Below are 13377 nucleotides of genomic sequence, written 5' to 3' on the forward strand. Positions count from 1 at the left end.
ACGAAAGAGGGGGAGGCCTTCAGGGAGATGGATTGATACAGTGGCTGCGATGATGGGCTCGAGTATAGCAGGGATTGTGGGGCTGGCGTGGGATCGGGCAGTGTTTCGTTCTGCTGTGCATGGGGTCACTATGAGTTGGAAACGACTCGACGGCACTTAACAACAACAACAATATGGATATGAGATCTGGACAATGGATAAAGAAGACAGAAGAAAAGCTGAGGCTTTCGAGTTGTGGTGTTGGCAAAGAAACTGAAAGTACCAAGGACTGCCAAAAGAGCTAACAGGTCTGTCCTGGCAGAAGTGTAGCCAGAATGCTCCTTGGAAGCAAGAATGGTCAGACTTCATTTGACCTACTTTAGTCATGTTATCAGAAGGGACTATTCCCTGGAGAACTATATCATGGTGGTAAAATAGGGGGTCAACGAAAAAGAGGAATACCCTCAATGAGATAGATTGACTCAGTGACTGCAATTATGGGGTAAGGTATAGTATGTATTATGAAGTTGGCACAGGACCAGGCAGTGTTTTGTTCTGTTGTACATTGTGTCGCTATGAGTTGGAGCCAACTTGACAGCGCCTAACAGCAACAACAACAACATAATACAGATGATTATAGTTTTATCTCTAAAGTGTAGGCAATCTACGAAAAAAAAATACCATGGATTATATAATTCTGTGAAACATGTAGTTGTCTGAAAAACAATATTTTTGTCATGACATTTTGAGAATAATTTATATAGTTGGACCACATATAAGCAACATCCAGTCACAACTTTTCAATGTTTTTACCATGATCAGCACTTTTTCTCTGGTTCATAATTAATTTTAAAGGTAAAATTTTGTGCCTTCTTTATTTGGAAATTTGGTAAAGGAATAGGGTGAAAACTATGTTATATTACTGAATTTTGTCTGACAGATATGAATAACAGGCAGTCTTTGTCAAAGGACAAAATACTTCATTTCCTTTTAGGAATTTTTAACTTTACATTTGTTTTGAAAAATATGAAATCCAATGACTTTCTTCTCTATTCTAATTTAATACAACATTAAAATGTCTTAAGCAACTTTTTAAAATTCAGCACTAGTTCCAGATATGGAGGGAGGTAAAGGAAAAATAGTGATCAAATAGATCGTGTCCTTAGAGTCAAAGTTGCTTTAATTACTAGTTGCCAATGAGTTTATTCTCACTCATGGTGATTCCATAGAAATCCCTTCATAGAGTTTTCAGGCTGTGAATTGTTGGAAGAAAATCTCCAGGCCTGTCTTTCCAGGTGTTTCACCATGTGTTCAAACCTCCAACCTTTTAGTTAGCAGCAAAGCCTTAATCTTTTTCCCATTAAGGATACTTGATATGTATATGTAAACTAAAACCCACTGCCATGTAGTTGATTCCAACTCAAATCAACCTCCATTGGGTTTCCAAGGCAGTAAATCTTTATCGAAGTAGATTGCCTCATTCTCCTAAGGAACCTCCAGTCTTCTGGATAGCAGTCAAATGTGTTAGGGACTGTGCCATCAGAGCATCTTGATTATATATATATATATATATAGGAGCTCTGGTGGTGCAGTGCCTAAGGCAGTTGACTGCTAAGCAGAAGGCTGGCAGTTCAAACTATCAGTTGCTCCATGGGAGAAATATGAGGCAATCTACTTCCACAGAGACACCACCTCAGAAACTCAAGGAGGGGTCGCTATAAGTTGGAACCAACTTGATGGCAGTGAGTTTTGTTTGGTTACACACACACACTCACACACACACACACACACAAATAATAGGCTTAAGTAAGTCATAATGATTTCCCAATACTGTGAAGTGACTTACCGTAGGGGCTAGTAGGTGTGACCTCACTTCAGTTCTCCTAGCATATGTAAGATAACAATAGTTCTTAGATGTTGTCAAGGTGATTCTCATGCAGAATAGAGGATTGTATGTGATAACTTCCAAGTTTCTTTGAAACTTCAAGAACATTTGATCTTTTCACACAAGGGCTTGAGTGTAAGAAGGAAAATGGAGAAGGAGGTACTATGAGGAATGCAAGAAGTGCTATAAACAATATTACAATCTATTTTTAACATGTGTCTGTAGTCATCACTTTTTGAATAATATCAAATATGGAAAAGAACAGCTTGTCATTAATATTTCTGCCATAGGAAAAAATGCCTCCCTATTTCAAAAAACCATTCCAAAATAAGATCTTTACTAGATTTTGAAGCTTCATTTGCTACACTTCAAAGGATTTTGTTGGAAACTGGTAAACTTATTAGCTCTGCAGCTTTGTATCAATGCATAGACAGGATAAAAACATCTCAATTTACAAAAGTAGTGGTATAAAAATTCAACAGTAAAAGAAGCAAAAGATAAAATTGCATGTTTTACTATTCAAATAAAGATCTCAGGTATTATTTCTTTAGACTGAGCTGTGTTACTAAGTTTTTAGAACATAAGAAAGATGCATTAAATTGTAAGATTGATTGAAATATAATACTGATATTTAAGTTTTTTTTTTTTTTAACTATTGAAATATTCATAAATATCCATGGTATGCTGTCTGGTTTATGAGAGCTTTAGATAACTCTAGATATGCATACAGAGGGATGTGTTAAGATTTTATTTCAGAAATAAATGAAAAAAAATTCTGCTCATATCAAATACTCTACATAAACAATATAAGTTGTATCATGATAGGTTAATACTCTCTTGGAAATTGAATACCTTTCAGTTTTATACATCATTGGGGGAAAATGAAATAACTATTGAAAGGGTTAAGTACATGGGGTAAATGAGGTTAGGTGGGGCATAAAATTAGAAGTGTGTTTCTTAAAAATGTTAGTATTTATTATAATTTTCTTGAGAAGATAGCAAGAAAAAATTACATAACTAGAGTTTGTTGTTTAGAGCTTATGAAATTTAGCTGCTGTTATTATTTTAAATTATTTTTGCCAAATAATATTTTGATACTCAATAACTACAAATTGAAGCCATTAGTTATTTCTGAAATGTAAAATATTTAAGGTATACTTCTACAAATCTCTCTCTAATTGTGTATTTTTAAGAGTTATTCATAAATAATGTGTATATAAATATTATATATTGATAAAAAAGTGGGGTATTAAGAAAGGAATACTTTTCATCCATAACTGATCTAAGTCTAGAAGATAGAAAAACTGCAAATTACTCTATTTGTAAGTAAATTAGAGCTAATATTAATAAACATGCTTAACCTCCTTGTGCTATGTTGCCTACATATGCATTGTTGTTAATTTTAAATTAATCTCAATGATTAACATTCTGAAAAATGAATATCTGCATGGTACTTATATTTTGATTATATAAATATAACAACATTGAAGTAGTCCTATTCTGTGGCATGTGTATGTGTCTAGGTAGAATCCTTTAGCTACCTAAATCCTCCTGTAGTTCTGGATTTTGAGTTATGTATCTCCACATGATTTTTCTGCCATATTCTGAAATACAACATTTCAAATAACATCCTTACAATTTCATCCCCTGGTGTACACAAAGTTTTGTCATTTACTAAAGTTTGGGGAACCAAGGAAGAAGTTCCTAACATCTTTGCAGAGCACAGAATACCATGGCCATACCATAACTTTGGTCTTACACTATACAGCAGTCATCTTCAATGGCAATTGCCCAAATAGATGTCTGAATTCTATCATCTTTTTAGGACCTTTTTTCTGTGAATTTATGATTTCATTTATTGATGAAATAGATTATTCATATGTTCTATTAAGCAGAATTAAGCCACTGGGTGGCTTTATTTCTCCCAAATGGATTTTCATAATAGAAAATAAAAATAGTAATTAATGTATGTCATATAATGTAAAAAGGATAGGAAATCAAGTGTAATGATAAGGATAAAATTAGAGAAAGCAAAGTTTAATGTACCCTGTATTCTTTTAAAACCTTCATGAAATAGTTGAAAGTGACCTGAAAGAAGGGTAGGATAAATTTGGGGCATGAATTCCTTAGGATGAAAAATTGTGTACTATTAGTTGTAGTTCACATAATTTGGGGCAATTTCTACTATATAGAAATATGGAATAATATATTCTGATCATACATAAATATACTTTATAATATTATTTATATATGACTTGTAAATGCAAAAAAACACTCCACTTTAGTCATTTATTTACTTTATTTCTATCTTTAATTTTAATACAAGTATTATGACCTTCATAGGTTGCTAAAATAGTTTTTATGTGCTATTCTCATAATTTTTTGTAAAAGTGGCTGGAATATCATAGGAACAAGATGTTGGAAAATCAGAGATCAAAACTCTTTTCATTTTTGGTAATAGCTGGATAGTAGAATAAACATGTTTCTTAAAATTGTAACCTCAGGGAGCTGTCCCAGACTTACTGTATGATATTTTAAGGGAAGTTAACCACATATTGATAGTTTCATCCATAAAACAAGATGGCTAAAGCAAGATGGCTGACAAATATTTTTTCCAAGCACTCTTCTACCTGTTATATGTAATGATGTCAGAATTTTAATTTTAGACGTCTCAGAGAAACATGGAATCTCTGGGTGGTGCAAAAAATGAAGGCACTCTGTGCCTAGCAGAGAGATTCACTTCTACCCAATGGTGCTTTGGAAGAAATTCCTGGAAATCCACTTCCAAAAATTCAGCCTTGGAAACCCTTTGGAGCATAATTTTACTCTGGCCCATATGAGTCTCCATGAGTTAGAATCAACTTGATGGCAACTGTTTTGCTTTTTAAGAAGTATATGCTCAAAATCTGATATCATACAATTATATTATTTGTATTATTATATGTATGTACCTAATAATACATTAAATCAAAGTGTTATCAAACTCTCAAAGTCTTGTCCACATGAACACAAGCCCTTCATGGTGTTTACTCTAAAGGTTATTGGTAACAGTAGCATCCAAGGTGAATCTTTACTTTTCTTGCTTTATAGGCAGCTTCCTTAACTGTGGACTCTTGTTCTGAAAACCAAGAACCAGGCTATTGCACTGTCAGTAATGTGGCCATTTCAGATGACTGGTAAGTAAAATTATTAGTGTGATCTTTATTATTAATTTAAATTAAAAAGGAAATTGTTGCTGTTGTTGTTGTTATGTGCCATTGAGTCGAACCCCACTCATAGCGACCCCTTCTTGGGCTTCCAAGGCAGTGTCACTACAGAAGTAGATTGCCCCATCTTCTTTCCGAGGAGTGGCTGGTGGATTTGAACCACCAGCCTTCTGGCTAGCAGTCAAGTGCCTTATGCACTATGCTACCAGAGCTCCCCAAAAGAAAATTATATAGTTAAAATAATTATATTATGTAAGTGTTATACAATATAGGCAGTCTCTGGGTTATGAACTAGATTTGTTCCTAAGTCAAATTTTTTGGGTAAGTCAGAACAGGCTTACCCAGAAAAGGCTAGAAGCCTTTTTAATGATATAAAAGCTGCATGTACAATGGGTCTCTCCTCATCAAGAGCAAAGAAGAAAGAAGAAAACCAAAATTAATGGAAACAATCAGTCCTCGCTACTGGTACACCATCCGATCTGCAACCTATACAACTATGTGACCAGAAGAACTAGATGGTTCCCGGCTACCACTGTCATCTACTTGGAAGGGATGTAGGAGATCCTGGATAGAGAGGGAGAGCAATGTGGAACAAAACTCAAAATCATTTGGGGGGGGGGGGGAAAGATGGTTGGGACCAGGTTTGCTGGTCCGATAGAGCCTGGTGGAACCACTGAGACTATGGCCCCTAGCTACCCTTCAGGTCTGGAATTGAACCCACACCTGTGGTTTCCCGCCAAACAAAGTATAGGCATGTGAGTTAAACATTTACGTCAAGTAGACACACGCCCTGGAGAGAACAATCATGGGAGAAGAAAGGGCTGCTTATGCACAGGGAGACAGCTCAGGGGGCAGGAGAGTATGGAGGGATGGAAGAGGTAACTATGGGGAGGAAGTGGGAGGGAAGCTGTTGCATTGTGGTGAACTATGATCAATGACATGCGGCAAAGTATATGTGAACTGCTGTATAGAAAGTGAATTTGCTCTGTAAATTTTCACCCAAATCACACACACAAAAAAAGCTGCATGTGCTGCAAGTGAAGATAAATGGATGAAGAATTTGTTGCAAGTATAGGTTGGTTCAATTGTTTCAAAATGAAGTCAAATTTACCTAACAATAAAGGGCAAGTACAAAATGTCCAGAAGTTGAACTTTTGTAACCCAGGAACTTTATTTCTCCCAAATGCACTTTCATAATAGAAAAACAGTTAGTAATTAATGTAAAGGATATAATGTAAAAAGGATATGAAATCAAGTGGTAAAGATAAGGATAAAACTAGAGAAAGCAAAGTTTAATGTACTCTGTATTCTTTGAAAAGCTTCATGAAATAGTTGAATGTGAGCTGAAAAAAGGGTAGGATAAAGATCTTGAATCTTTTAACCACATTCTCTGCAAGCTTTATGCAGCAACATAAACACAGATATTTTTGGATAGCACCTTCTGAAATACACCATCAGTCCATTTAAAGCATAATATAAACAATGACATACAGAGGAAAAAACAACACAACATCTCATCAAATACATTAATCAACTTAGTGGCATCCCTTATCAGTTCTGAAGGAATAATATAATGAATCTGCCTTAATATTAGAGTTGTCAGTACTTTTACTGTGTTATGCTGCTTCTTCCTGACCTAATATTATTGTATAAGTCTACTTTTACTAAATGGAAATATTTTTTCCAGAGGATTTATTATTTCACATACTTTGAAAAAAATCTAACAATTCCGTAGCTATATATTTAAAGAATATGTATGTCAATATATGGTATTTTCCATCCAAATTTACCATGCTATAATTTATGCTGGAAAAAGTCATATTCACTCCTTTAAAAATTCTACTGAACCTTTGAATTGATGTGAAAGTGAAAATGCTTATCTTTCCTTTCTTAGGACTCTTGATGTTCAGCCAAATCGAGTCACAATTGGAGGTATCAGATCACTAGAACCAATCCTTCAGAGGAGAGGACATGTGGAAAGCCATGATTTTGTTGGGTGCATAATGGAGTTTGCAGTCAATGGAAGGCCTCTGGAACCTAGCCAAGCTTTGGCAGCTCAAGGCATCCTAGATCAGTATGGCAGCTTAATTTCTTACTATTTTGAAGGAACCGTATCAAGTGAACAATAATTGAGTATTAAAGATAAAAATGTTTATTGTGCCAACAACATTAAAAATGCCAAATGTTTGGATTTTTAATATTTATTTATAGCTTTTATATTAGTTCAGAATAAAGTGTGATATTTAATTAGAAAATTACATTTTTCTTTTCTGAAGTCTCTTTCTCTGTGTGTGTGTGTGTGTGTGTATATGTATACATATATACATATATACATACATACATATATGTGTATATGTATAAATATATGTGTGTGTGTGTATACATATATATTCACCCCCCAGTTGGCACAAATAGTTATGCAGTCAACTACTAGCCAAAAGGCTGGCAGTTTGAACCCATCCAATAGTGCCTCAGAAGACAAATCTGGCTAAAAACCCTATGAAGCATTTCTACTCTGCACATGTGGGGCCACCATGAGTCAGAAGTACCTAGATGGCAACTAACAACTACAATAATGTATATATTATATGTTTTATCATACCTTATAGAGATTTGGTGGATATTAAAATAGTTCATTATGTCTCCATATCCAACTTCACAGCAACCTCACAAGTGGATTTCCAACAAACATCTCCAACTTACGATGTTTAAAACTGAACTTTTGAGCTTCTTTCCCTGCTCCTCCCAACCCCCCCTCCTTCCTTTGCTTAGGTAATGATAACACAATCCATCCATCTGGCATCTAACCCTTAGATTTAACTTTGACTTCTCTTTTTCTGCCACACCTCACATCAAATTCACTAGCAGTCAGAATGGTATTTTTCATACAGAAGGCAGATCTCACTTTTTTTCCTCAAAATGCTCTAACAATTTACCATCTCAGTGAGTTTTTCTTTCACTGCCCAATCCACAAATCCTCCATCCCCAACAATTCCTATATCTGTTTCGTCTTTTTTTTTTTTTCTTCCCCCATTAGCACTTACTTCTTTCTAATGTACTTGATTTAGCTAACTTTTTTTTCTGTATCCTCTGTCTCCTCTCACTGGAAAACAATACTCCATGAAGGCATGGATGTTTTGTTCACCACTATAACTTGATGTCTAGAAAAGTGCTTGGGATATATAGTATACACTCAGTAAATTTCAATTAGATGAGTAGTCTGAGGGCATAGATGTATAATCAAATAAGTATGTGACCTCTGGATCAATTTAACAAAAAAGAGGGCTTGCTCAAATAAGAAAAGATTTACAAACAAAATTACCACCTCTTTTTTCTTTATTGTTTAATCTTTTGTTGTTGTTTAATCTTCTTCTTTATATGAGAGTTAAAAAAAAATCACTGCCATCGAGTCATTTCCAACTCATAGCGACCCCCAGAGGCTGTAAATCTTTACAGATGTAGATCATCCAGTGTTCCTTCTATGGAGTAGCTGGTGGATGTGAACTGCTGACCTTCCGGTTAGCAGCCAAGTGCCTTATCCACTAAGCCACCAGAGCTCCTTTATATGTGAGTAGACCATGTAATAAAGGACAACTTCTAGTGTGATTATATGCTCCAAACATAGTTATAACCTGAGCTTCAGGTAATTGAGTTTTTGAAATCAAACAAGTTAATAAAATTTAGGTTTAAAAAACATGTATTTAGCAAATTTCTTCACAGTTGGTTTTGTGTTTGATGATCTTTCTTGTGGTTTTGTTTTAGATGCCCAAGACTGGAAGGCGCTTGTACTCATAGCCCCTGCCAACATGGTGGCACATGTATGGATTACTGGTCTTGGCAGCAGTGTCATTGCAAGGAAGGGTTGACAGGGAAATACTGTGAAAAATGTAAGTTAAGATGTTCTGTCATCACTTAGAAATTAGACTAACCCTGGAACCTACCTAAGGCATTTGACTGCTAACCAGAAGGCTGGCGGTTCAAACCACCAGCAACTCCTCGGAAGGAGGATTGGGCAATCTACTTCCATAGTGATACCGCCTGGGAAACCCAAGGAGGGGTCGCTATGAATTGGATTGCACTCGACGGCAGTGAGTTTGGTTTGTTTTTTGGTGATTATGCAATTGAATTTTAAAGATTACCTTTTCCTTCTTATATTGAAGATACTAACATAGCATTTGGTAAAGTAGTGTGAACTTTTAACTTTTGTTTAACCCAAAGAACAGTGATATCTTTTTGAAGGATTATTTAGTAACTAAATTCTTAGTTTCTATTTTATAAATGCTTCATTTAGTAGTTTTTGTTTTGCCTGTAAGAATCATAGACAATTTACAAGTCCAGAGACTACATTCGGGCCTTTGGCTTAATATTTTCTGCCTTTGGGAAAACATTTCTCTGGTGATTTTTTTTTTTTTTTTTTGCATTTGCTTAAGAAGCCACTCCTCAGAAGGAAGATTGGGCAATCTATTTATGTAGTGATACCGCCTCGGAAACCCAAGGATGGGTCTCTATGAATAGGATCTGACTCAGGGCAGTGAGTTTAGTTTTTTTGATTGGTAAGAGGTATAAATATTAAACCATTAAATACTGAGTGCAAAGCATTATACGATGGCCATATAATATGTTAAAGTTAAAAATGATACGTGAATTTTAATATAATTTTAATTCTTGTATTTAATTGCAAATATGAGAATTGGTTTGAATATTACTTCTTTGATCATGTCATTACTTGTTTGTTCTTAAACCCTAATGTTATTCTTAATAAGACATTAATAACCTTTAAGCCATTATTAAACAATGATATTATCTAAGTGTAAAATATATACCTCCTAACTGACCCTGCTGGGGCCTCTATTATAAAAGTTGCTTGATTTTCAAATATATGGCTACTGCTTAAATCATTCCAGTTATCTGACCACTTTTCAGAGAGTTATTTAATTCAGTTATAAAATAAGAACCACTAGAATTTCATAATAAAATAAAGAATATGCTATAATCTAAAAAGATCAAAGTAGCAGAAGTTATAATTGTATTGAATTATTTAGGATATAGTTAAAACAAAAACATATTTTAAACATTTAAAACATGTTTAAAGGCCCGAATGAGTCTTTAGTTAGTAGGAACTCAATTACATATGGAAAGTAAGGTGAGTCATTGGCTTGACCAACGATTGAGACTTCTTTTTTAACTGAAGTATAATTCACATGCCATAAAATTCTCCATTTTGGAGTATACCATTCAATGTTAATAGCTTTTTCAGTTTTACTTTTGTTTTTTCTTCAATAAAACTTCTACACTTTCACAATGTGTACATTTTACCAGATTATGTGCTACATGGTGATTGTGGATACAGATTTAGAAATAGAAATATTTGTCTTTCTGCCAAACACACTGCCATGGAGTCGGAGCATAGTGACCCCTCCTTGGGTTTCCGAGGCAGTATCACTATGGAAGTAGATTGCCAACCTTCCTTCCGAGGAGTGGCTGGTGGATTTGAACCGCCAGACTTCTGGTTAGCAATCAAATCCCTTAGGCACTATGCTACCAGAGCTCCCTATATCTGACATAGTGGAGTCTAAAGATCACAAATAATTTTAACTATGAAAACATATTTTCACTTGGAAAGTTTAAAAATATGGTGAAACTGATTATGGAAAAATACAGAATGGTTTCATTCAGTTTCAACTCATAGCAGTCTTAGTAAAACAGAAAGAAATGTAGCCCAGACCTGTGCCATCCTCATAATCTTTGCCGTGCGTCAGTTCACTGTTGCAGCTACTGTGTCAATCCAACTCTTTGAATGTTTTTCCCTTCTGCTCTGACCTATTACTTTACCAACTCTGATAGCTTTTCCCAGGGACTGATCCCTCCTGATAACATGACCAAAGTACATGAGATGAAATCTGGCAATTCTCACTTGTAAGGAGAATTTCTCCTGTACTTTTTCTAAGACAAATTTCCTTGTTTTTCTGGCACTCTGTGTGTATACAATATTCATTGAAAACACCACAATTCAAATGCATCAATTCTTCTCCCTTTTTCCTTATTTATTGTCCAGCTTTCACATGCATATGAGGTAATGGGAAATACCACTGGCTAGGGTCAGGCTCATCTTTGCCTTTAAAGTGACATCTCTAACATTTTAAAGAAGTCTTTAGCAGCATATTTGACCAAGGACATAAGACATTTGATTTCTTTACTGCTGCCTCCATGGCCTTTGATTGTCAGTCCAAGTAAAATGAAATCCTTGACAACTTCATTCTTCTCAGTTTGTCATAATGTTCCTCATCAATCCAGCTGTGATAATTTTTGTTTTCTTTTTGAGTTGTAATCCATATGGAAGGCTTCATCAGGCAGTACTTCAGGTTTTTTTCGCTTTCAGCAAGCAAGATTCTGTCATCTGCATATCCCAGATTGTTACTGAGTTTTACTCCAATTCTGTTGAGATGTTCTTTTCCATATAATCCAGCTTCTCGGATTATTTGCTCAGCATACGATTGAACAAGTATGGTGAAAAGGGGCAACCATGACACACACTCTTCCTGATTTTAAACCATGCAGTATTCCTTTGTTCTGTTGGACTGACAGTCTCTTGGTCTGTGTACAGGTTCCTCATGAGCAAAAGTAACTGTTCTGTAACTCCAGTTCTTTACAATATCCATAATTTGTTATGATCCACACTGTTGAAATCCTTTGCATAGTCAATAAAATACAGGTAAACACTTGTGGTATTCTTTGCTCTCACCCAAAATCTATCTGCATAAGCATTGGAATACCTCATTCCACATCCTCTTCTGAATCCAGCTTCACTTTTCTCATTCCCTTGTTGATGTAATGCTGCAACATTTTTTTTTAATTAGTTTTCAGCAAAATTTTACTTCTGTGTAATATTTATAAACAGTGTGGTACTGTTTAATAATTTCCACATTCTATTGGATCACCTTTCTTTGTTATGCCACAAATATAGATTTACTATGTAGCTGTCTTCCAAATTTCTTGGCATAAATGAGTGAGCATCTCTAGCATTACATCCATTTGTTGAAACATTTGAATGGATATTTTGTCCATTCCTGGAGGCTTCTTTTTTTGCAGATTCTTTCAGTGCACTTTGGACTTCTTCCTTCAATTCCTTAAGTTCTTGTTCAAATACTACCTCCTGAAATGTTTGGATTTTGACCAATACTTTTTAGTATAGTGACTCTATTTCTTCCATATTCTTTTGATGATTCCTCTGTCATTCAATAATTTGTCCATACAATCCTTCATTATTGCAACTTGAACTTTGATTTTTTTTCTTCAGTTTGTTCAGATTGAGAAATGCCAATCATGTTCTTCCCTTTTGTTTTTCTAACTCCAGATCTTTGCACATTTCATTATAATACTTAACTTTGTCTTCTTGAGCTGCCTTTTGAAATCTTCTATCAAGCTCTTTTACTTCATTTTCTTCATTCTCTGTAGTCAGTCTCCATTCAAAAACAAGTTTCAGCATCTCTTCTGACATCCATTTTGGTCTTTTCTTTCTTTCCAGTCCTTTCAATGACCTTTGCTTTCTTCATGGATCTTCTTGATGTTATCCCACAACTTGTCTTGTCTTCTATCATTGGTATTCAATGTATCAAATCTATTCTTTAGATGGTCTCTAAATTCAGGTGGGATATACTCAAAGTTGTATTTTGACTCTTGTGGACTTGTTTTAATCATCTCCAGCTTCAACTTAAACGTGCATATGAGCAATTGATAGCTTATTCCATAGTGAGCCTCTGGCCTTGTTCTGACTGATGATATGGAGCTTCTCCATCATCTCTTTCCACAGATGTAGTTAACTTAATCCCAGTTATTCCATTTAGTGAGATCCAGGTGTATAATAGCCATTTATGCTTTTAAAGAAAGGTATCTTAAGTGAATAAGTCATTGTTCTTGCAAAATTCTACTATGCAATCTCCAGTGTCCTCTCTATCACCATGTCCATATTTTCTAATTACTGACGCTGCTTCTTTGTTTCCAACTTTTGTATTCCAATCACCAGTAATTATCAGTGTATCTTGATTGCATGTTTTGTCAATTTCAGACTGCTGCTGTTGGTAAAAGACTTCAATTTCTTCATCTTTGGCTTGGTTGGTGTGTAAATTTGAAAAATAGGAGTCCTAACCTGGGCTTCCTTGTAGGCTTATAGATATTATCCTATCACTGATATCATTGTATTTGTGGAGGTATTTTTGAAATGTTCTTTTTGACAGTGAATATGATGCCACTTATTTTCAATTCGTCATTCCTGTCATAGTAGACCTATGATTTTCAGATTGAGAATGG

At 34.9% G+C, this 13377-nt stretch overlaps 1 protein-coding gene across 1 annotated transcript in view; it reads left to right on the forward strand.

Annotated features, from left to right (window-relative positions):
- Positions 1–13377, forward strand: part of FAT4 (FAT atypical cadherin 4) — a 231276-nt gene that overhangs the window by 205992 nt on the left and 11907 nt on the right. Inside the window, exons 12-14 of the mRNA XM_007946465.2 lie at positions 4955–5040; positions 6965–7144; positions 8833–8957. Of these exons, the coding sequence (XP_007944656.1) occupies positions 4955–5040; positions 6965–7144; positions 8833–8957 (391 nt within the window). The remainder of the gene's footprint in view (positions 1–4954; positions 5041–6964; positions 7145–8832; positions 8958–13377) is intronic.

Source organism: Orycteropus afer, unplaced genomic scaffold (assembly GCF_000298275.1).
Source record: "Orycteropus afer afer isolate SDZICR_OR568_19922 unplaced genomic scaffold, OryAfe1.0 scaffold00162, whole genome shotgun sequence".
In the NCBI taxonomy this organism is placed as follows: Eukaryota; Metazoa; Chordata; class Mammalia; order Tubulidentata; family Orycteropodidae; genus Orycteropus; species Orycteropus afer.